This window comes from Coregonus clupeaformis, chromosome 29 (assembly GCF_020615455.1).
Source record: "Coregonus clupeaformis isolate EN_2021a chromosome 29, ASM2061545v1, whole genome shotgun sequence".
NCBI lineage: Eukaryota > Metazoa > Chordata > Actinopteri > Salmoniformes > Salmonidae > Coregonus > Coregonus clupeaformis.
This window is the reverse complement of record NC_059220.1, coordinates 6,848,656-6,873,085: the sequence shown is the minus strand read 5'-3', so window position 1 is coordinate 6,873,085 and position 24,430 is coordinate 6,848,656. Positions and strand designations below refer to the sequence as shown.

At 47.9% G+C, this 24,430-nt stretch overlaps 1 protein-coding gene across 2 annotated transcripts in view; it reads right to left on the bottom strand.

Moving 5' to 3' along the window:
• Positions 1–24,430, bottom strand: part of numb (NUMB endocytic adaptor protein) — a 111,371-nt gene that overhangs the window by 3,280 nt on the left and 83,661 nt on the right. For both annotated transcript variants that reach the window (XM_045209084.1, XM_045209085.1), the window contains 4 exons: positions 13,744–13,884; positions 3,522–3,723; positions 2,847–3,137; positions 2,147–2,305 (listed from right to left, as the gene is read on the bottom strand). In XM_045209084.1, coding sequence (XP_045065019.1) covers positions 2,147–2,305; positions 2,847–3,137; positions 3,522–3,723; positions 13,744–13,884 — 793 coding nt within the window. The remainder of the gene's footprint in view (positions 1–2,146; positions 2,306–2,846; positions 3,138–3,521; positions 3,724–13,743; positions 13,885–24,430) is intronic.

Below are 24,430 nucleotides of genomic sequence, written 5' to 3'. Positions count from 1 at the left end.
AGTGGGCTCACTCACAATTTTGCCTAAGAACACAGCCATGAATAAAAAATGGTACCAACACATCCTCCGAGAGCAACTTCTCCCAACCATCCAAGAACAGTTTGGTGACAAACAATGCCTTTTCCAGCATGATGGAGCACCTTGCCATAAGGCAAAAGTGATAATTAAGTGGCTTGGGGAACAAAACATCAACATTTTGGGTCCATGGCCAGGAAACTCCCCAGACCTTAATCCCATTGAGAACTTGTGGTCAATCCTCAAGAGGCGGGTGGACAAACAAAAACCCACAAATTCTGACAAACTCCAAGCATTGATTATGCAAGAATGGGCTGCCATCAGTCAGGATGTGGCCCAGAAGTTAATTGACAGCATGCCAAGGCGGATTGCAGAGGTCTTGAAAAAGAAGGGTCAACACTGCAAATATTGACTCTTTGCATAAACTTAATGTAATTGTCAATAAAAGCCTTTGACACTTATGGAATGCTTGTAACTATACTTCAGTATACCATAGTAACAACATATCTAAAAACACTGAAGCAGCAAACTTTGTGAAGACCAATACTTGTGTCATTCTCAAAAACTTTTGACCACGACTCTAGTCTCCCAGTCGCTGAAAAACATCCCCACAGCATGACGCTGCCACCACCATGCTTCACCGTAGGGATGGTGCCAGGTTTCCACCAGACGTGACGCTTGGCATTCAGGTCAAAGAGTTCAATTTTGGTTAAATCAGACCAGAGAATCTTGTTTCACATGGTCCGAGAGTCCTTTAGGTGCCTTTTGGCAAACTCCAAGCTGGCTGTCATGTGCCTTTTACTGAGGAGTGGCTTCCGTCTGGCCACTCTACCATAAAGGCCTGATTAGTGGAGTGCTGCAAAGATGGTTGTCCTTCTGGAAGGTTCTCCCATCTCCACAGAGGAACTCTGGAGCTCTGTCAGAGTGACCATCGGGTTCTTGGTCACCTCCCTGACCAAGGCCCTTCTCCCCCGAGTGCTCAGTTTGGCCAGGCGGCCAGCTCTAGGAAGAGTTTTGGTGGTTCCAAACCTCTTCCATTTAAGAATGATGGAGGCCACTGTGTTCTTGGGGACCTTCAATGCTGCAGAAAATGTTTGGTACCCTTCGTCATATCTGTGCCTCGACACAATCCTGTCTCGGAGCTCTACGGACAATTCCTTCGACCTCATGGCTTGGTTTTTGCTCTGACATGCACTGTCAACTATGGGACCTTATATAGAAAGGTGTGTGCCTTTCCAAATAATGTCCAATCAATTGAATTTACCACAGGTGGACTCCAATCAAGTTGTAGAAACATCTCAAGAATGATTAATGGAAACAGGATGCACATGAGCTCAATTTTAAGTGTCACAGCAAAGGGTCTGAATACTTATGTAAATAAGTTATCTGTTTTTTTTATTTTTAATACATTTGCAAACATTTCTAAAACCCTGTTTTCGCTTTGTCATTATGGGGTATTGTGTAGATTGATGAGGATTTTAGAATAAGGCTGTAACGTAACAAAATGTGGAAAAAGGGAAGGGGTCTGAATGCTTTCCGAATGCACTGTATATACTTCATAATATGTTAAAGCTGCAATATGTAACTTTTTGGGCGACGCAACCAAATTCACATAGAAATGTGAGTTATAGATCTGTCATTGTCATTGAAAGCAAGTCTAAGAAGCGGTAGTAGATCTGTTCTATGTGTGCTATTTCTATGCTCCCCGTTCTTAAGTTTCGTTTTTTTTACGTTTTGGTTTTGCGTCTTTTACTTTGGGTTCTGTACACCAGCTTCAAACAGCTGAAAATATAATATTTCTGGTTATTGAAAATATACTTCACAGCGGTTTTGATTATATAAATGATTCTCTACACTACACATTGCTTGTTTTGCAAAAATAAACTGAAATTAGGCGAACCTTTAGTAACCAGGAAATGGTGGAGCGATTTCTACATATGGCACCTTTAATACCTTTAATACCTTTAATACCTTTAATACCTTTAATAGCATGAAATGCAGACACTGGCAGGCTTACGGAAGGATATGAATACACTAACACACACACACACACACACACACACACACACACACACACACACACAGAGCAGTAGTTGTGTAATTTTGCCTAGCAACAGTTGTATGTGGTTACCCGGCTGAGCCCCAGGGGGCGCTACAGGTGACTGTGGGGAGGAGGCTGGTCGGGGCATTGGGGCCTGGGAGAAGGGGTCTTCAGGAGGCCCACTGAAGGCTGAGGTGATCTGGGTACACAGCGAGCTGATGCTGTCCCCCTCTCCCTCCATCTCCTGGACTGGACATGGAACACAAGAAAATAACATTTAATGTTTTACCTTACCGTATTTTTAACATACAGGGTGTTAGCATTTCATCCAGATAATAATAATAATAATATGATAATAATATGCCATTTAGCAGACGCTTTTATCCAAAGCGACTTACAGTCATGCGCGCATACATTTTTACGTATGGGTGGTCCCCGGGGGATCGAACCCACCACCCTGGCGTTACAAGAGCCGTGCTCTACCAATTGAGCTACAGAGGACCAGATGGTATTTAATCTTTAGCTGGTTAACGGCCCAATGCGCTAACGCCTCGATCACGCCGACATTGTGTCATTGCGTTTTGGTACACCAGAAGCACATTCATTTCCAATGGAACGCTGCGTTAGCCTTGCAGCATTGCGGTTGCAGAGGCAGTTGCAGTGGGTTCTGTGTTCCGGGTGGTTGTACGTGTAGACTTGACAGAAATAGTAGCAGAAGGTGAATGTTGAATTGTTGTTGGACACACAAAGTAAAAAAATTAGAAATGATAAAAAGAGAAATGCTAATGACCCGTGTTCTTCATGGGGAAGTCAGACTTCCTCTGCAGGGTAGAGGGCAGATCGTTCATCCTGAGGGACAGCTGCCGTTTGAAGGGAGAGGAGTTGTTGTTGAGTGCAGGGAACCCTCTGAAGGAACTCTGTCTGGCCAGGGCCTCCACTGGGGCGTGTCTGCGGGGGATAACCTGGAGGCCCAGGGGAGGGGAGGAGGAGGGGGACCCTGGTAGAGGGGCCACAGCCTGGTTCACCACACCCACACTGGGGCCCGAGGAGAGAGGCATTGCAGACTTGACATCGCTCTCCGCTGTGGGAAGAGGAAGAATGTAAGGGGACAAAATTAGATACATAATTTAGACCTGGGGTCAGTAACAGGTCCCCAAAGTGTCTTTTTGTTTTTGGTCAAGAAATACTGTAAAATCACCATGTATTTAGCTAAAAATTAGGGAAATCTGTTGAAGTATTCCCACAAATATAAAAAGAGACATATGTGATCACGTCTGAATGTACTCAAGGTATTTTCAAATACAATCTCTTTTTAGGCTTAGTTATGGTGAATTTGCAGTGTACAAATTAATATAATTATGTTCCAGCCACGACCATCCGCTCCGACAAAAATAAATCAGCCCGCGGTTGAATCTAGTCGCCTAGCCCTGATGTAGACGTTGGACTACGATAAGTAAACACACACCTTTCTTGTCCTGTAACTGCCTCATGACCTCTTCTCGCTCCGCAGCTTCTGTTGCCGTGGTAACTCGGAACGAGCCCTCCCTGGTGAAGGTGGTTCTGTTGGCGTCGAAGGTTGCCGTGACGCCACACTCCTTCTCTCGCTTCTGTTTCCTCTCCAGACAGGCAGCGAAGGCACAGCCCACCGCATGGCTCAGACGCTCACCCTTAACAGCACATTAATAAAACACAGCTCAGACTCTCTCCCTTAACAGCACATTAATAAAACACAGCTCAGACGCTCTCCCTTAACAGCACATTAATAAAACACAGCTCAGACTCTCTCCCTTAACAGCACATTAATAAAACACAGCTCAGACGCTCTCCCTTAACAGCACATTAATAAAACACAGCTCAGACGCTCTCCCTTAACAGCACATTAATAAAACACAGCTCAGACGCTCTCCCTTAACAGCACATTAATAAAACACAGCTCAGACGCTCTCCCTTAACAGCACATTAATAAAACACAGCTCAGACGCTCTCCCTTAACAGCACATTAATAAAACACAGCTCAGACGCTCTCCCTTAACAGCACATTAATAAAACACAGCTCAGACGCTCACCCTTAACAGCACATTAATAAAACACAGCTCAGACGCTCTCCCTTAACAGCACATTAATAAAACACAGCTCAGACGCTCTCCCTTAACAGCACATTAATAAAACACAGCTCAGACGCTCTCCCTTAACAGCACATTAATAAAACACAGCTCAGACGCTCTCCCTTAACAGCACATTAATAAAACACAGCTCAGACTCTCTCCCTTAACAGCACATTAATAAAACACAGCTCAGACGCTCTCCCTTAACAGCACATTAATAAAACACAGCTCAGACTCTCTCCCTTAACAGCACATTAATAAAACACAGCTCAGACGCTCTCCCTTAACAGCACATTAATAAAACACAGCTCAGACGCTCTCCCTTAACAGCACATTAATAAAACACAGCTCAGACTCTCTCCCTTAACAGCACATTAATAAAACACAGCTCAGACGCTGTCCCTTAACAGCACATTAATAAAACACAGCTCAGACGCTCTCCCTTAACAGCACATTAATAAAACACAGCTCAGACGCTCTCCCTTAACAGCACATTAATAAAACACAGCTCAGACGCTCTCCCTTAACAGCACATTAATAAAACACAGCTCAGACGCTCTCCCTTAACAGCACATTAATAAAACACAGCTCAGACGCTCTCCCTTAACAGCACATTAATAAAACACAGCTCAGACGCTCTCCCTTAACAGCACATTAATAAAACACAGCTCAGACGCTCTCCCTTAACAGCACATTAATAAAACACAGCTCAGACGCTCTCCCTTAACAGCACATTAATAAAACACAGCTCAGACGCTCTCCCTTAACAGCACATTAATAAAACACAGCTCAGACGCTCTCCCTTAACAGCACATTAATAAAACACAGCTCAGACGCTCTCCCTTAACAGCACATTAATAAAACACAGCTCAGACGCTCTCCCTTAACAGCACATTAATAAAACACAGCTCAGACGCTCTCCCTTAACAGCACATTAATAAAACACAGCTCAGACGCTCTCCCTTAACAGCACATTAATAAAACACAGCTCAGACGCTCTCCCTTAACAGCACATTAATAAAACACAGCTCAGACGCTCTCCCTTAACAGCACATTAATAAAACACAGCTCAGACGCTCTCCCTTAACAGCACATTAATAAAACACAGCTCAGACGCTCTCCCTTAACAGCACATTAATAAAACACAGCTCAGACGCTCTCCCTTAACAGCACATTAATAAAACACAGCTCAGACTCTCTCCCTTAACAGCACATTAATAAAACACAGCTCAGACGCTCTCCCTTAACAGCACATTAATAAAACACAGCTCAGACGCTCTCCCTTAACAGCACATTAATAAAACACAGCTCAGACGCTCTCCCTTAACAGCACATTAATAAAACACAGCTCAGACGCTCTCCCTTAACAGCACATTAATAAAACACAGCTCAGACGCTCTCCCTTAACAGCACATTAATAAAACACAGCTCAGACGCTCTCCCTTAACAGCACATTAATAAAACACAGCTCAGACGCTCTCCCTTAACAGCACATTAATAAAACACAGCTCAGACTCTCTCCCTTAACAGCACATTAATAAAACACAGCTCAGACGCTCTCCCTTAACAGCACATTAATAAAACACAGCTCAGACGCTCTCCCTTAACAGCACATTAATAAAACACAGCTCAGACGCTCTCCCTTAACAGCACATTAATAAAACACAGCTCAGACGCTCTCCCTTAAAATAGCCACTGGGAGCCATTTGTAGCCACTGGGAGCCGAATTTGAAATGGAATTAGGTAGATAATAATAATAATAATAATAATAATAATAACAATAATAACTCAGTTGTATTTTCGTAAAGTCTGTAGTCAAAATTCTAATGTAAACATAAAATATATACAGTGCATTCGTAAAGTATTCAGATACCTTGACTTTTTCCACATTTTGTTATGTTACAGCCTTATTCTAAAATGGATAAAATATGAAGAGTGGTACTCAGTGATGTGCTGTGTTGGATTTGCCCCAAACATAACACTTTACATTCAGGACATAGAGTTGATTTCTTTGTCAAATTATTTGCAGTATTACTTCAGTGCCTTGTTGCAAACAGGATGAATGTTTTGGAATATTTGTATTCTGTACAAGCTTATTTCACTCTGTCATTTAGGTTAGTATTGTGGAGTAACTACAATGTTGTTGATCCATCCTCAGTTTTCTCCTGTCCGAGCCATTAAACTCTGTAACTATTTTAAAGTGACCATTGACCTCATGGTGAAATCCCTGAGCAGTTTCCTTCCTCTTCGGCATCTGAGTTAGATACAGGCATCCTTCCTTTGTAGTGACTGAGTTAGGAAGGACGCCTGTATCTTTGTAGTGACTGGGTCTATTGATACACCATCCAAAGTGTAATTATGCTGAACAAAGGAGGGTAGGGGTGGGGGGGCACCAGGAGGGTAGGGATGGGACCAGGAGGGTAGGGTTGGGGGGACACCAGGAGGGTAGGGGTGGGGTCACCAGGAGGGTAGGGGTGGGGGCACCAGGAGGGTAGGGGTGGGACCAGGAGGGTAGGGGTGGGGGGGGCACCAGGAGGGTAGGGGTGGGGGCACCAGGAGGGTAGGGGTGGGGGGGGCAGGGGTGGGGTGGGACCAGGAGGGTAGGGGTGGGATGGGACCAGGAGGGTAGGGGTGGGATGGGACCAGGAGGATAGGGGGTGGGACAAGGAGGGTAGGGGTGGGATGGGACCAGGAGGGTAGGGGTGGGATGGGACCAGGAGGGTAGGGGTGGGATGGGACCAGGAGGGTAGGGATGGGACCAGGAGGATAGGGGTGGGATGGGACCAGGAGGATAGGGGTGGGACCAGGAGGATAGGGGTGGGACCAGGAGGATAGGGGTGGGACCAGGAGGGTAGGGATGGGATGGGACCAGGAGGGTAGGGGTGGGGTGGGACCAGGAGGGTAGGGGTGGGGTGGGACCAGGAGGGTAGGGGTGGGACCAGGAGGGTAGGGGTGGGACCAGGAGGGTAGGGGTGGGACCAGGAGGGTAGGGATGGGACAAGGAGGGTAGGGATGGGACCAGGAGGGTAGGGGTGGGACCAGGAGGGTAGGGGTGGGACCAGGAGGGTAGGGATGGGACCAGGAGGGTAGGGGTGGGACCAGGAGGGTAGGGGTGGGATGGGACCAGGAGGGTAGGGGTGGGACCAGGAGGGTAGGGGTGGGACCAGGAGGGTAGGGGTGGGATGGGACCAGGAGGGTAGGGGTGGGACCAGGAGGGTAGGGATGGGACCAGGAGGGTAGGGGTGGGACCAGGAGGGTAGGGGTGGGATGGGACCAGGAGGGTAGGGGTGGGACCAGGAGGGTAGGGATGGGACCAGGAGGGTAGGGGTGGGACCAGGAGGGTAGGGGTGGGATGGGACCAGGAGGGTAGGGGTGGGACCAGGAGGGTAGGGGTGGGACCAGGAGGGTAGGGGTGGGATGGGACCAGGAGGGTAGGGGGTGGGACCAGGAGGGTAGGGATGGGACCAGGAGGGTAGGGGTGGGACCAGGAGGGTAGGGATGGGACCAGGAGGGTAGGGGTGGGATGGGACCAGGAGGGTAGGGGTGGGACCAGGAGGGTAGGGATGGGACCAGGAGGGTAGGGGTGGGACCAGGAGGGTAGGGATGGGACCAGGAGGGTAGGGATGGGACCAGGAGGGTAGGGGTGGGATGGGACCAGGAGGGTAGGGGTGGGACCAGGAGGGTAGGGATGGGACCAGGAGGGTAGGGATGGGACCAGGAGGGTAGGGGTGGGATGGGACCAGGAGGGTAGGGATGGGACCAGGAGGGTAGGGATGGGACCAGGAGGGTAGGGGTGGGACCAGGAGGGTAGGGATGGGACCAGGAGGGTAGGGGTGGGATGGGACCAGGAGGGTAGGGGTGGGACCAGGAGGGTAGGGATGGGACCAGGAGGGTAGGGGTGGGACCAGGAGGGTAGGGATGGGACCAGGAGGGTAGGGGTGGGATGGGACCAGGAGGGTAGGGATGGGACCAGGAGGGTAGGGGTGGGACCAGGAGGGTAGGGGTGGGATGGGACCAGGAGGGTAGGGGTGGGACCAGGAGGGTAGGGATGGGACCAGGAGGGTAGGGGTGGGACCAGGAGGGTAGGGATGGGACCAGGAGGGTAGGGGTGGGATGGGACCAGGAGGGTAGGGGTGGGACCAGGAGGGTAGGGACGGGACCAGGAGGGTAGGGGTGGGACCAGGAGGGTAGGGATGGGACCAGGAGGGTAGGGGTGGGATGGGACCAGGAGGGTAGGGATGGGACCAGGAGGGTAGGGGTGGGATGGGACCAGGAGGGTAGGGATGGGACCAGGAGGGTAGGGGTGGGACCAGGAGGGTAGGGGTGGGATGGGACCAGGAGGGTAGGGATGGGACCAGGAGGGTAGGGATGGGACCAGGAGGGTAGGGATGGGACCAGGAGGGTAGGGGTGGGATGGGACCAGGAGGGTAGGGATGGGACCAGGAGGGTAGGGATGGGACCAGGAGGGTAGGGATGGGACCAGGAGGGTAGGGGTGGGATGGGACCAGGAGGGTAGGGATGGGACCAGGAGGGTAGGGGTGGGACCAGGAGGGTAGGGATGGGACCAGGAGGGTAGGGGTGGGACCAGGAGGGTAGGGATGGGACCAGGAGGGTAGGGGTGGGATGGGACCAGGAGGGTAGGGATGGGACCAGGAGGGTAGGGGTGGGATGGGACCAGGAGGGTAGGGATGGGACCAGGAGGGTAGGGGTGGGATGGGACCAGGAGGATAGGGGTGGGATGGGACCAGGAGGGTAGGGGTGGGCCCAGGAGGGTAGGGGTGGGACCAGGAGGGTAGGGGTGGGACCAGGAGGGTAGGGGTGGGACCAGGAGGGTAGGGGTGGGACCAGGAGGGTATTTGCCAGACTGTTTCTATTGTCTGCGAGCTGATGGCTAGAGCTCACATGCCAAGACCAGAGTTGGCACATTTGCTGTTTAACGCAACAGTTTTTGTGACAAAACTATTGGTAGAGTTGAAAATGCGATGAAAACACATTGAACTACAGATTTTTATGAAAACTTAAGCGAAAAAGTAAATTGTGTGCACTACCTCATCACACACTGATGTTTCTCTGCAACAAGTCAGGGTGGTGGAAACACACCATTGGTGAGAAAATGCGCATATTTTCTTTTTGCAGATTTTTGATTATTCATATGAAAATCTGTCGCCAATTGGATGGAAACCAACCTTGTGAAGTGAAATGATGTTGCACTCTGAAAAAGAAACAAGACGGCCTACAACAGTTTTAATGCTTTTTCCTGCAGTTCTACACATTTTGGCATGGGCAGAGAAAACATTTTGCAGTTTTAAAGCACATTTCTACACATTTTCCCATGTATTATGTGTGTTCATATGATACCAAGGTTCTGCTGTGCGTGATTGATGTGCCTCTTGCTAGCTGTCACTCATATGGTGGGGGGCTGAATCTCATTGGTTGAACTCAAATTGCTAGGGGTCTGGCCCATGTGGGGGGGGGGGGGGATGTAGGAAAAATGGCGCAGCACAGCTTTCAGAAAACAGTCGCTTTCTAACTAGGGATTTCATGGCTAATTCAGGTAAGACAGTAATTCTGCTACTTGCTTAGGGGCTACTTGCTTCCATTCAGCCACAAGAACATTAGTGAGGTCGGGCACTGATGTTGGGCGATTAGGCCTGGCTCGCAGTCGGTGTTACAATTAATCCCAAAGGTGTTCGATGGGGTTGAGGTTAGGGTTCTGTGCAGGCCAGTCAAGTTCTTCCACACCGATCTCAATAAACCATTTCTGTATGGACCTCGCTTTGTGCACGGAGGCATTGTCATGCTGAAACAGGAAAGGGCCTTCCCCAAACTGGTGCCACAAAGTTGGAAGCACAGAATCGTCTAGAAGGTCATTGTATGAAAGATGTATGCTCTGGATAAGAGCGTCTGCTAAATGACTAAAATGTAAAATTGTATGCTGTAGCGTTAAGATTTCCTTTCACTGAAACTAAGGGGCCTAGCCCAGACCATGAAAAACAGCCCCAGACCATTATTCCTCCTCCACCAAACTTTACAGTTGGCACTATGTATTGGGGCAGGTAACGTTCTCCTGGCATCCGCCAAACCCAGATTTGTCCGTCGGACTGCCATATGATGAAACGTGATTCATCACTCCAGAGAACGCATTTCCACAGCTCCAGAGTCCAATGGCGGCGAGCTTTACACCACTCCAGCCAACGCTTGGCATTGCGCATGGTGATCTTAGGCTTGTGTGCAGCTGCTCGGCCATGGAAACCCATTTCATGAAGCTTCTGATGAACATTTCTAGCGCTGACGTGGCTTCCAGAGGCAGTTTGGAACTCTGTAGTAAGGGTTCGGGTCAGCCGCTATTCAACACTCGGCGGTCCCGTTCTGTGAGCTTGTGTGGCCTACCACTTCGCGGCTGAGCCGTTGTTGCTCCGAAACATTTCCACTTCACAATAACAGCACTTACAGTTGACCGGGGCAGCTCTAGCAGGGCAGAAATGTGACGAACTGACTTGTTGGAATGGTGGCATCCTATGACGGTGCCACGTTGAAAGTCACTGAGCTCTTCAGTAAGGCCATTCTACTGTCAATGTTTGTCTATGGAGATTGCATGGCTGTGTGATCGATTTTATACACCTGTCAGCAACAGGTGGGGTTGAAATAGCCAAATCCACTAATTTGAAGGGGTGTCCACATACTTTTGTATATATTTAGTGTTATGTTTTCGTGGTACGGTATGTCGACCTTCAGTGACGGGAGACCAATAGCGACAGGTCTCCTGGGGGTTAGGTTAGGGGTTAGAGGGTTAGGGTTAGGGGGTTAGGGGTATAGGGGTTAGGGTTAGGGTTAGGGTTGGGGGTTGGGGAGGGTTAGGGTCAGGGGTAGGGTTATGGTTTTGGTTAGGGGGTTATGGTTATGGTTAGGGGGTTATGGTTAGGGTTAGGGGGTTAGGGTTAGGGGTTATGGTTATGGTTAGGGGGTTATGGTTAGGGGGTTAGGGTTAGGGTTAGGGGGTTAGGGTTAGGGGGTTTGGTTATGGGTTAGGGTTAGGGGGTTAGGGTTAGGGTTAGGGTTAGGGGGTTTGGTTATGGTTATGTTAGGGTTAGGGGGTTAGGGTTAGGGGTTATGGTTAGGGGGTTATGGTTAGGGTTAGGGGGTTAGGGTTATGGTTAGGGGGTTAGGGTTATGGTTAGGGGTTATGGTTAGGGGGTTAGGTGGTTAGGGTTATGGTTATGTTAGGGGGTTAGGGGTTATGGTTAGGGGGTTATGGTTAGGGTTAGGGGGTTAGGGTTAGGGGGTTAGGGTTAGGGGATTTGGTTATGGTTAGGGTTAGGGGGTTAGGGTTATGGTTATGTTAGGGTTAGGGGGTTAGGGGTTATGGTTAGGGGGTTATGGTTAGGGTTAGGGGGTTAGGGTTAGGGTTATGGTTAGGGGGTTATGGTTATGGTCAGGGGGTTAGGGTTAGGGTTATGGTTAGGGGGTTAGGGTTATGGTTAGGGGGTTAGGGTTAGGGGTTATGGTTGTGGTGTTATGGTTATGGTTAGGGGGTTAGGGTTAGGGGTTATGGTTAGGGGGTTATGGTTAGGGTTAGGGGGTTATGGTTAGGGTTATGCTCTCTAATTCTATTGCTCCTAGGATCCATCCATAAAAGCTGTTATATGAGAGGTGAGAAAACATTCCCAGAGGAAGGTTAAGGTTAGGGCAAGGACCAAGGGTATGGCTTGGTAACCTGTAAGGGGCTAAGGGTTAGGGGCTAAGGGTTAGGGGCTAACGGTTAGGGGCTAAGGGTTAGGGGCTAAGGGTTAGGGGCTAATGGTTAGGGGCTAATGGTTAGGGGCTAAGGGTTAGGGGCTAAGGGTTAGGGGCTAATGGTTAGGGGCTAAGGGTTAGGGGCTAAGGGTTAGGGGCTAAGGGTTAGGGGCTAAGGGTTAGGGGGCTAATGGTTAGGGGCTAAGGGTTAGGGGCTAAGGGTTAGGGGCTAAGGGTTAGGGGCTAATGGTTAGGGGCTAAGGGTTAGGGGCTAAGGGTTAGGGGCTAATGGTTAGGGGCTAAGGGTTAGGGGCTAAGGGTTAGGGGCTAAGGGTTAGGGGCTAAGGGTTATGCGGTCAGGGGTAAGGGTTAGGGGCTAAGGGTTAGGGGCTAAGGGTTATGCGGTCAGGGGGTAAGGGTTAGGGGCTAAGGGTTAGGGGCTAAGGGTTATAGGGTCAGGGGGTCAGGGGGTAAGGGTTAGGGGCTAAGGGTTAGGGGACTGTACACTCAAAATCTGTAGATGTCGAGCTAGGGGGGAGGAGGGGGGGGTTATTTTACCATAAGAACATAGGGGAGTATATTCAAAATCATTTTTAGACAAATATTTGTTATAGTTGTAGAAAAAAGGATCCGGATCTCCCTAGGGGTTAAGGTTAGACATGGGAACCAAGGAGGTTTAGGGTAGGACTCAGGAGTGGTTAGGTATAGGAGCCAGAGAGTTTAGGGTAGGACACAGGTCTCTGGAGTGGTTAGGTATAGGAGCCAGAGAGGTTAAGGTAGGACTCAGGTCTCTGGAGTGGTTAGGTATAGGAGCCAGAGAGGTTAAGGTAGGACTCAGGTCTCAGGAGTGGTTAGGTATAGGAGCCAGAGAGTTTAGGGTAGGACTCAGGTCTGTGGAGTGGTTAGGTATAGGAGCCAGAGAGTTTAAGGTAGGACTCAGGTCTCTGGAGTGGTTAGGTATAGGAGCCAGAGAGGTTAAGGTAGGACACAGGTCTCTGGAGTGGTTAGGTATAGGAGCCAGAGAGGTTAAGGTAGGACTCAGGTCTCTGGAGTGGTTAGGTATAGGAGCCAGAGAGGTTAAGGTAGGACTCAGGTCTCTGGAGTGGTTAGGTATAGGAGCCAGAGAGGTTAAGGTAGGACAGGTCTCTGGAGTGGTTAGGTATAGGAGCCAGAGAGGTTAAGGTAGGACTCAGGTCTCTGGAGTGGTTAGGTATAGGAGCCAGAGAGTTTAGGGTAGGACTCAGGTCTCTGGAGTGGTTAGGTATAGGAGCCAGAGAGGTTAAGGTAGGACTCAGGTCTCTGGAGTGGTTAGGGTTAGGGGGTAAGTGTTATGGGGTTAGGGTAAGGGTTTGGGGTAAGGGGGTTAGGGTTATGGGCTGGTTTAGGGGTTAGGAGGTAGAGGTTAGGGTCTGGTTTAGGGGTTATGGGCTGGTTTAGGGGTTAGGATGTAGGGTTTAGGGTCTGGTTTAGGGGTTAGGAGGTAGGGGTTAGGGTCTGGTTTAGGGGTTAGGGGGTAGGGGTTAGGGTCCGGTTTAGGGGTTAGGGGGTAGGGGTTAGGGTCTGGTTTAGGGGTTAGGGGGTAGGGGTTAGGGTCTGGTTTAGGGGTTAGGAGGTAGGGGTTAGGGTCTGGTTTAGGGGTTAGGGGTTAGGGTCTGGTTTAGGGGTTAGGGGGTAGGGGTTATGGGCTGGTTTAGGGGTTAGGAGGTAGGTGTTAGGGTCTGGTTTAGGGGTTAGGAGGTAGGTGTTAGGGTCTGGTTTAGGGGTTAGGGGTTAGGGTCTGGTTTAGGGGTTAGGAGGTAGGGGTTAGGGTCTGGTTTAGGGGTTAGGAGGTAGGGGTTAGGGTCTTACCGAGTCCTTGATAGCCATGAAGCAGTGGCAGATCCAACGTCTAGTAGTTCCATCTCTACAGATGTAGGAGAAGGCTCTCTCAAAGTTCCTGTCCGGAGCGCAGAACGATACTTTCTCTATGGTCTGGTCTAGGATCAGGTCCTACAGAGGAGAGACATTATCATTACGCTGACTATTTCAGCATTACCTCAGGGGATGTATTCATTAGTCAGACACCGTTGCAAAACGATTTGCAACAGAAACCGGTTACTCGAAACGAAAAATGTTTTGCTACGAAAACTAGAAATTGTACTGGACAAATTCAGATAGGTGCCTCCCCGTTTTGTTCTGTCTGTTTCCTAGTAAATACCCTTACAGAGGGGAGACATTATCCTGATTAACACATACCCTGACTCTCATTACAACATTATCACGCCCATCGTATCCAGATGTTCCCTACCTACGTTCCTTTAGATTGAAAGTACATGTGAGTGATCCTCATGTGTGGTCCTCTGTAGCTCAGCTGGTAGAGCACGGCGCTTGTAACGCCAGGGTAGTGGGTTTGATCCCCGGGACCATCCATACGTAAAAATGTATGCGCACATGACTATAAGTCGCTTTGGATAAAAGCGTCTGCTAAATGGCATATTATTATTATTATTATAGTGATGTTACAAGTATCGGGAGGATGTATGGAGTGTTAGTTGCTTCATAATGCTTCTGGCTTGACACAATAAGTCTCCGTGTAATATTGCCTTCATCCAACAGGTGGCAGCAGAACCCACAGTTTAATAGGGACATGCTCTGCTAATGGTCCATGAAGGAGTTTCTATTGCCGGTGTACCTGGAGTATATAACCAGCTACAAAAGAGGAACCTTTGGTCGACAAACGGTCGGTAGACCAAAACATTACCAGTTCATTAAAAAAAAAGTGAAACTTTTGCAAGTCAGCAGGAAGTAAGAGTTTCCTCTTTGGCTTTCTCAAAACTGCCACAAGCATTTCCTCAGGCAGAGTTTTGATATGCCGTGTGTGTCCCCAGGGCTGTGGCGGTCACGACATTTCGTCAGCCGGTGATTGGTCAAGCAAATAACTGTTGGTCTCAAGGTAATTGACCGTTAATGAACATAAAACACATTTAGCATCTCCTGGCTGCCTACAAGCCACTGATGCAGACCAAGTCTAATAAATCCATGTAATATAAATCAAATCAAATCAAATCAAATTTTATTGGTCACATGCGCCGAATACAACAGGTGCAGACATTACAGTGAAATGCTTACTTACAGCCCTTAACCAACAGTGCATTTATTTTAAACAAAAAAAGTAAGAATAGAACAACAACAAAAAAGTGTTGAGAAAAAAAGAGCAGAAGTAAAAATAAAGTGACAGTAGGGAGGCTATATATACAATAGAATAAAGTGACAGTAGGGAGGCTATATATACAGGGGGGTACCGTTGCATAGTCAATGTGCGGGGGCACCGGCTAGTTGAGGTAGTTGAGGTAATATGTACATGTGGGTAGAGTTAAAGTGACTATGCATAAATACTTAACAGAGTAGCAGCAGCGTAAAAAGTATGGGGTGGGGGGCAGTGCAAATAGTCCGGGTAGCCATGATTAGCTGTTCAGGAGTCTTATGGCTTGGGGGTAGAAGCTGTTGAGAAGTCTTTTGGACCTAGACTTGGCACTCCGGTACCGCTTGCCGTGCGGTAGCAGAGAGAACAGTCTATGACTAGGGTGACTGGAGTCTTTGACAATTTTGAGGGCCTTCCTCTGACACCGCCTGGTATAGAGGTCCTGGATGGCAGGGAGCTTTGCCCCTGTGATGTACTGGGCCGTACGCACTACCCTCTGTAGTGCCTTGCGGTCAGAGGCCAAGCAGTTGCCATACCAGGCGGTGATGCAACCAGTCAGGATGCTCTCGATGGTGCAGCTGTAGAATTTTTTTGAGGATCTGAGGACCCATGCCAAATCTTTTTAGTCTCCTGAGGGGGAATAGGCTTTGTCGTGCCCTCTTCACGACTGTCTTGGTGTGTTTGGACCATGATAGTTCGTTGGTGATGTGGACACCAAGGAACTTGAAGCTCTCAACCTGTTCCACTACAGCCCCGTCGATGAGAATGGGGGCGTGCTCAGTCCTCTTTTTTTTCCTGTAGTCCACAATCATCTCCTTTGTCTTGGTCACGTTGAGGAGAGGTTGTTGTCCTGGCACCACACGGCCAGATCTCTGACCTCCTCCCTATAGGCTGTCTCATCGTTGTCGGTGATCAGGCCTACCACTGTTGTGTCGTCGGCAAACTTAATGATGGTGTTGGAGTCGTGCCTGGCCATGCAGTCATGGGTGAACAGAGAGTACAGGAGGGGACTGAGCACGCACCCCTGAGGGGCCCCCGTGTTGAGGATCAGTGTGGCAGATGTGTTGTTACCTACCCTTACCACCTGGGGGCGGCCCGTCAGGAAGTCCAGGATCCAGTTGCAGAGGGAGGTGTTTAGTCCCAGGATCCTTAGCTTAGTGATGAGCTTTGAGGGCACTATGGTGTTGAATGCTGAGCTGTAGTCAATGAATAGCATTCTCACGTAGGTGTTCCTCTTGTCCAGGTGGGAAAGGGCAGTGTGGAGTGCGATAGAGATTGCATCATCTGTGGATCTGTTGGGGCGGTATGCAAATTGGAGTGGGTCTAGGGTTTCTGGGATTATGCTGTTGATGTGAGCCATGACCAGTCTTTCAAAGCACTTCATGGCTACAGACGTCAGTGCCACGGGTCGGTAGTCATTTAGGCAGGTTATCTTAGAGTTCTTGGGCACGGGGACTATGGTGGTCTGCTTGAAACATGTTGGTATTACAGACTCAGTCAGGGACATGTTGAAAATGTCAGTGAAGACACTTGCCAGTTGGTCAGCACATGCTCGGAGTACACGTCCTGGTAATCCGTCTGGCCCTGCGGCCTTGTGAATGTTGACCTGCTTAAAAGTCTTACTCACATCGGCTACGGAGAGCGTGATCACATAGTCGTCCGGAACAGCTGGTGCTCTCATGCATGCTTCAGTGTTGCTTGCCTCAGCGAGCATAGAAGTGGTTTAGCTTCGTCTGGTAGGCTTGTGTCACTGGGCAGCTCGCGGCTGTGCTTCCCTTTGTAGTCTGTAATAGTTTTCAAGCCCTGCCCATCCGACGAGCGTCAGAGCCAGTGTAGTATGATTCAATCTTAGACCTGTATTGACTCTTTGCCTGTTTGATGGTTCCGTCGGAGGTCATAGCGGGATTTCTTATAAGCGTCCGGGTTAGAGTCCCGTTCCTTGAAAGCGGCAGCTCTACCCTTTAGCTCAGTGCGGATGTTTCCTGTAATCCATGGCTTCTGGTTGGGGTATGTACGTACGGTCACTGTGGGGACGACATCATCGATGCACTTATTGATGAAGCCAGTGACTGATGTGGTGTACTCCTCAATGCTGTCTGAAGAATCCCGGAACATGTTCCAGTCTGTGCTAGCAAAACAGTCCTGTAGCTTAGCATCTGCGTCATCTGACCACTTTTTTATTAGCCGAATCACTGGTGCTTCCTGCTTCAGTTTTTGCTTATAAGCAGGAATCAGGAGGATAGAGTTATGGTCAGATTTGCCAAATGGAGGGCGAGGGAGAGCTTTGTATGCGTCTCTGTGTGTGGAGTAAAGGTGGTCTAGAGTTTTTTCCCCTCTGGTTGCACATTTAACATGCTGATAGAAATTAGGTAGAACGGATTTAAGTTTCCCTGCATTAAAGTCCCCTGCTACTAGGAGCGCTGCATCTGGATGAGCGTTTTCCTGTTGATTAATGGCCTTGTACAACTCATTCAGTGCAATCTTAATGCCAGCATTGGTTTGTGGTGGTAAATAGACAGCTATGAAAAATATAGATGAAAACTCTCTTGGTAAATAGTGTGGTCTGCAGCTTATCATAAGATACTCTACCTCAGGCGAGCAAAACCTTGAGACTTCCTTAGTATTTGATTTGGTGCACCAGCTGTTGTTTACAAATATACAGAGACCGCCACCCCTCGTCTTACCCGAGTCTGCCGTTCTGTCCTGCCGATGTAGCGTATAGCCTGCTAGCTGAATGTTATCGTTGTCGTCGTTCAGCCACGACTCCGTGAAACATAAGATATTACAGTTTTTAATGTCCCGTTGGTAGGATAACCGTAATCTTAAATCGTCCATTTTATTCTCCAAAGCTTGAACGTTGGCTAATAGGATTGATGGGAGAGGCAGTTTACTCGTTCGCCGTCGGATCCTTACAAGGCACCCCGACCTACGTCCACGATATCTCCGTCTCTTCCTCACGCGAATGACGGGGATCTGGGCCTTGTCGGGAGTCTGTAGAATATCCTTCGCGAACGCCTCGTTGAAGAAAAAGTGTTCGTCCAACGCGAGGTGAGTAATCGCTGTCCTGATATCCAGAAGCTCTCTTTGGTTATAAGAGACGATGGCAGAAACATTATGTACAAAATAAATTACAAATAACGCGGAAAAACACACATAATAGTACAATTGGTTAGAGGGCTGTAAAACGGCAGCCATCTTCTTCCGGCGCTGTTCTTCCAAGCCTACACCTTCACAATAAATCCATTATTTATTTTAGACAGGTCTAAAGAAACACGATATGAAGGAAATGTAGTCTATTTCAGAAGAACAGAATAGCATACTCTGAGTTGTCCTTATGTTAGGTCCTGATCTGGCTATGCCAAATGGCTGTGGGCTACACTAGTTCATTTAGCAGACAAGATTAGCTTAGAATTCCGTGGCATTATTTTATAGTATGAAGAATAGAATTGAACAAAGCTGAATAAAATAAAGGATATTTTCTCCAAACGATTTGAGGGAGTGCGCACATGCGGCTATTCTGTGTTGAGCGGTTAACAAAGAAACAGGTCCTCCTATATGTTTAATTTAGAGTAATTAATGTAACTTTAGTTGTTCTACCAACGTTGGGCTATGTGTTTAGATTTTTAATATACTGTAAGGCTGCATGATGCAACTCCAATGATGATTTGAAAAAAGTCGCTTGATAAGGCATGAGCTCTGCTTTGCTTTTTGCGCAGGCTGTACACACTTCATCAGTCTCTCATTCACAATTTGACAAGCACTTTGTGTGGCCGTAATGCACCCTAAAAAAATAGGTGCCCGTTGCGGCCAGTGGTCGTTATGCCCTTGGCCCCGAGTGCTGCCTGCTCCGAACCACCGCTCACTCACATGGCTCTCCATCACGTGATCACTCACATGGCTCTCCATCACGTGATCACTCACATGGCTCTCCATCACGTCATCGGGTCTTTCTCACAGGCTAAAAGTGAAGACAGACACAGAGGACGCAACTGCGCGCGCATCCTTATCCAATTCCGAGGTGCATATTGAAGATATTGGAAGAACTGTCCACATTTACTTTTCGTCAGCCAACAAGATGAGTAGGCTTAACGAACAGCAAAAGCACTAGCCTCTGTCAATCAACTATCCCCCATAGTACAAAAGTCGACCTATTCTATTCTGTGCGATAAATAAATATTCCAAACATAGTCTGGGACAGATGTGGGATGTGTTAGATCCCAAATTAATACAACCACTAGCATCAAAAAACATTTTATACGCAATGAGGCTGATGCAACAGATCAGAACGTTTAGCTTAAAATGTTGATAAACTATTAGTCTATTTCTTCACATTATAAACGCAGCAATGTGCACATGGCAGTAGGCTATAAGTGCGAATGTTCCATTAGCGGGAAAACACCATTATCAAAAGTGACCGCAAATGCGATTACGATTTATGCATGTAATGCTTTTATTATAAAGGTGCATTTTTATGGTGAAAATTATCTTCCCCAAACTTGAAACTCACGCGCTGCTTATGTATGCCAGTTAGGCTCTACACCCATTGTAAAGCGGATTAATGTACTTAATTTTAAGAAGTTATTTGGCCACTTTAGTTGTGATACAAACCTTATTAAAACATATAGGCCTATAGGCTATGCTACATGAGGTGTGGGACTATGATTAGAAAAAGTCACACAAAAAAAAGGCATTGTTTTCTTGCCTTAAGCTGGGCATCATTCACAAGTGATAATATATAATTCACAACTGATAGGCTAATATTGACACCCATCACACTATTCTTGAGTTAATCTTGTCTTTACATATACTAAATAATATATATGTGTGACATTTGTTTTTGATTTACTAAATAATATACAGTGCCTTTGGAAAGTATTCAGACCCCTTGACTTTTTCCACATTTTGTTACGTTACAGCCTTATTCTAAAATTGATTAAATAATAAATCCTCATCAATCTACACACAATACCCCATAATGACAAAACTAAAACAGTTTTTAAGAAATGTTTATAAAAAAGAATAACAACCGAAAAACAGATACCTTATTTACATAAGTATTCAGACCCTTTGCTATGAGACTCGAAATTGAGCTCAGGTGCATCCTGTTTCCATTGATCATCCTTGAGATGTTTCTACAACTTGATTGGAGTCCACCTGTGGTAAATTCAATTGATTGGACATGATTTGGAAAGGCACACACCTGTCTATATAAGGTCCCACAGTTGACAGTGCATGTCAGAGCAAAAACCAAGCCATGAGGTCAAAGGAATTGTCCGAGACAGGATTGTGTGGAGGCACAGATCTGGGGAATGTCTGCAACATTGAAGGTCCCCAAGAACACAGTGGCCTCCATCATTCTTAAATGGAAGAAGTTTGGAACCACCAAGACTCTTCCTAGAGCTGGCCGCCGGGGCAAACTGAGCAATCGGGGGAGAAGGGCCTTGGTCAGGGAGGAGACCAAGAACCCGATGGTCACTCTGACAGAGCTCCAGAGTTCCTCTGTGGAAATGGGAGAACCTTATAGAAGGACAACCAAATCAAATCAAATTGTATTTGTCACATGCGCCGAATACAACAGCGAAATGCTTACTTACAAGCCCATAACCAACAATGCAGTTTTAAGAAAAATAAGTGTTAAGTAAACAATAGATAAGTAAAGAATAAAAATTACAAATAATTAAAGAGCAGCAGTAAGATAACAGTAGGGAGGCTATATACAGGGGGTGCCGGTACAGAGTCAATGTGAAATAACAGTAGGGAGGCTATATACAGGGGGTACCGGTACAGAGTCAATGGGAAATAACAGTAGGGAGGCTATATACAGGGGGTACCGGTACAGAGTCAATATGAAATAACAGTAGGGAGGCTATATACAGGGGGTACCGGTACAGAGTCAATGGGAAATAACAGTAGGGAGGCTATATACAGGGGGTCCCGGTACAGAGTCAATGGGAAATAACAGTAGGGAGGCTATATACAGGGGGTACCGGTACAGAGTCAATGTGAAATAACAGTAGGGAGGCTATATACAGGGGGTACCGGTACAGAGTCAATGGGAAATAACAGTAGGGAGGCTATATACAGGGGTCGGTACAGAGTCAATGTGAAATAACAGTAGGGAGGCTATAACAGGACAGAGTCAATGGGAAATAACAGTAGGGAGGCTAGGGGTCCGGACAGAGTCAATGTGAAATAACAGTAGGGAGGCTATATACAGGGGGTACGGTACAGAGCAATGAAAACAGCTATATACAGGGGTGCATGTACAGAGTCAATGGGAAATAACAGTAGTGAGGCTATATACAGGGGGTCCCGGTACAGAGTCAATGTGAAATAACAGTAGGGAGGCTATATACAGGGGGTACCGGTACAGAGTCAATGGGAAATAACAGTAGAGAGGCTATATACAGGGGGTACCGGTACAGAGTCAATGGGAAATAACAGTAGTGAGGCTATATACAGGGGGTACCGGTACAGAGTCAATGTGCGGCGGGGGCACCGGTTAGTTGAGGTAATTGAGGTAATATGTAAATGTGGGTAGAGGTAAAGTGACTATGCATAGATAATAAACAGAGAGTAGCAGCATCGTAAAAGAGGCCGGGGGGGGGGGATGCAAATACTCTGGGTGGCCATGATTAGCTGTTCAGGAGTCTTATGGCTTGGGGGTAGAAGCTGTTCAGAAGCCTTTTGGCCCTAGACTTGGCACTCCGGTACCGCTTGCCGTGCGACAGCAGAGAGAACAGTCTATGACTAGGGTGGCTGGAGTCTTTGACAATATTTAGGGCCTTCCTCTGACCTCGCCTGGTATAGAGGTCCTGGATGGCAGGGAGCTTTGCCCCAGTGATGTACTGGGCCGTACGCACTACCCTCTGTAGTGCCTTGCGGTCGGAGGCCGAGCAGTTGCCATACCAGGCGGTGATGCAACCAGTCAGGATGCTCTCGATGGTGCAGCTGCTTTTTGAGGATATGAGGACCCATGCCAAATCTTTTCAGTCTCTTGAGGGGGAATAGGCTTTGTCGTGCCCTCTTCACGACTGTCTTGGTGTGTTTGAAGCTCTCAACCTGTTCCACTACAGCCCCGTCGATGAGAATGGGGGTGTGCTCGGTCCTCTTCCTTTTCCTGTAGTCCACAATCATCTCCTTTGTCTTGATCACGTTGAGGGAGACGTTGTTATCCTGGCACCACACGGCCAGGTCTCTGACCTCCTCCCTATAGGCTGTCTCATCGTTGTCGGTGATCAGGCCTACCACTGTTGTGTCATCTGCAAACTTAATGATGGTGTTGGAGTCGTGCCTGGCCATGCAGTCATGAGTGAACAGGGAGTACAGGAGGGGACTGAGCACGCACCCCTGAGGGGCCCCCGTATTGAGGATCAGTGTGGCAGATGTGTTGTTACCTACCCTTACCACCTGGGGGCGGCCCGTCAGGAAGTCCAGGATCCAGTTGCAGAGGGAGGTGTTTAGTCCCAGGGTCCTTAGCTTAGTGTTGAGCTTTGAGGGCACTATGGTGTTGAACGCTGAGCTGTAGTCAATGAATAGCATTCTCACGTAGGTATTCCTCTTGTCCAGGTGGGAAAGGGCAGTGGGCAGTGCGATGGCGATTGCATCGTCTGTGGATCTATTGGGGCGGTAAGCAAATTGAAGTGGGTCTAGGGTGTCAGGTAAGGTAGAGGTGATATGATCCTTAACTAGCCTCTCAAAGCACTTCATGATGACAGAAGTGAGTGCTATGGGGCGGTAGTCATTTAGCTCAGTTACCTTTGCTTTCTTGGGTACAGGAAAAATGGTGGACATCTTGAAGCAAGTGGGGACAGCCGACTGGGATAGGGAGAGATTGAATATGTCCGTAAATACTCCAGGCAGCTGGTCTGCGCATGCTCTGAGGACGTGGCTAGGGATGCTGTCTGGGTCGGCAGCCTTGCGAGGGTTAACACGTTTAAATGTCTTACTGACGTCGGCCACGGAGAAAGAGAACCCCCTTGGGAGCGGGCCGCGTCGTTGGCACTGTGTTATCCTCAAAGCGGGAAAAGAAGGTGTTTAAGCTTGTCCGGGAGCAAGACGTCGTGTCTGGGACGTGGCTGGTTTTCCCTTTGTAACCTGTGATTGTCTGTAGACCCTGCCACATATGTCTTGTGTCTGAGCCGTTGAATTGCGACTCCACTTTGTCTCTATACTGATGTTTTGCCAGTTGAATTGCCTTGCGGAGGGAATAACTACACTGTTTGTATTCTGCCATATTCCCAGTCACTTTGCCATGGTTAAATGCGGTGGTTCGCGCTTTCAGTTTTGCACGAATGCTGCCATCTATCCACGGTTTCTGGTTTGGGTAGGTTGTAATAGTCACAGTGGGAACAACATCACCTATACACTTTCTGATGAACTCAGTCACGGTGTCCATGTAAGCGTCAATGTTATTCTCAGAGGCTACCCGGAACATATCCCAGTCCTCGTCATCAAAACCTGACAGAGCTTGAGAGGATCTGCAGAGAAGAATGGGAGAAACTCCCCAAATACATTTACATTTTAGTCATTTAGCAGACGCTCTTATCCAGAGCGACTTACAGTTAGTGAATACATATTTTTTTATACTGGCCCCCCGTGGGAATCGAACCCACAACCCTGGCGTTGCAAACGCCATGCTCTATCAACTCTGTCCCTGCCGGCCATTCCCTCCCCTACCCTGGACGATGCTGGGCCAATTGTGCGCCGCCCATGAGTCTCCCGGTCGTGGCCGGCGGCGACAGAGCCTGGATTTGAACCAGGATCTCTAGTGGCACAGCTAGCACTGCGATGCAGCGCCTTAGACCACTGCGCCACTCAGGAGCTCGGATCCAACTTTTACATCAGCGCAAAGAGTGCCAAGCTTGTAGCGTCATACCCAAGAAGACTCGATGTTGTAATCGCTGCCAAAGGTGCTTCAACAAAGTAAAGGGTCTGAATACTTATGGAAATGTACTATTACAGTTTTTTATTTTTTTAATAAATTAGCAAACATGTCTGAAAACCTGTTTTTGCTTTGCCATTATGGGGTATTGTGTGTAGATTGATGATATATATATTTTTTTACATCCATTTTAGAATAAGGCTGTAACGTAACAAAATGTGGAAAAGGTCAAGGGGTCTGAATACTTTCTGAAAGCACTGTGTGTGAAATTTGTTTTGATTTAGAATGGACCGTTATCATGCACCTGTCTCGAAACAGAGGCAGGGGAAAAAATACATGTCATCTACAGTGAGGGAAAAAAGTATTGATATTTGTCTCTCACTGTTCAAATAAACCTACCATTAAAATTATAGACTGATCATGTCTTTGTCATTGGGCAAACGTACAAAATCAGCAGGGGATCAAATACT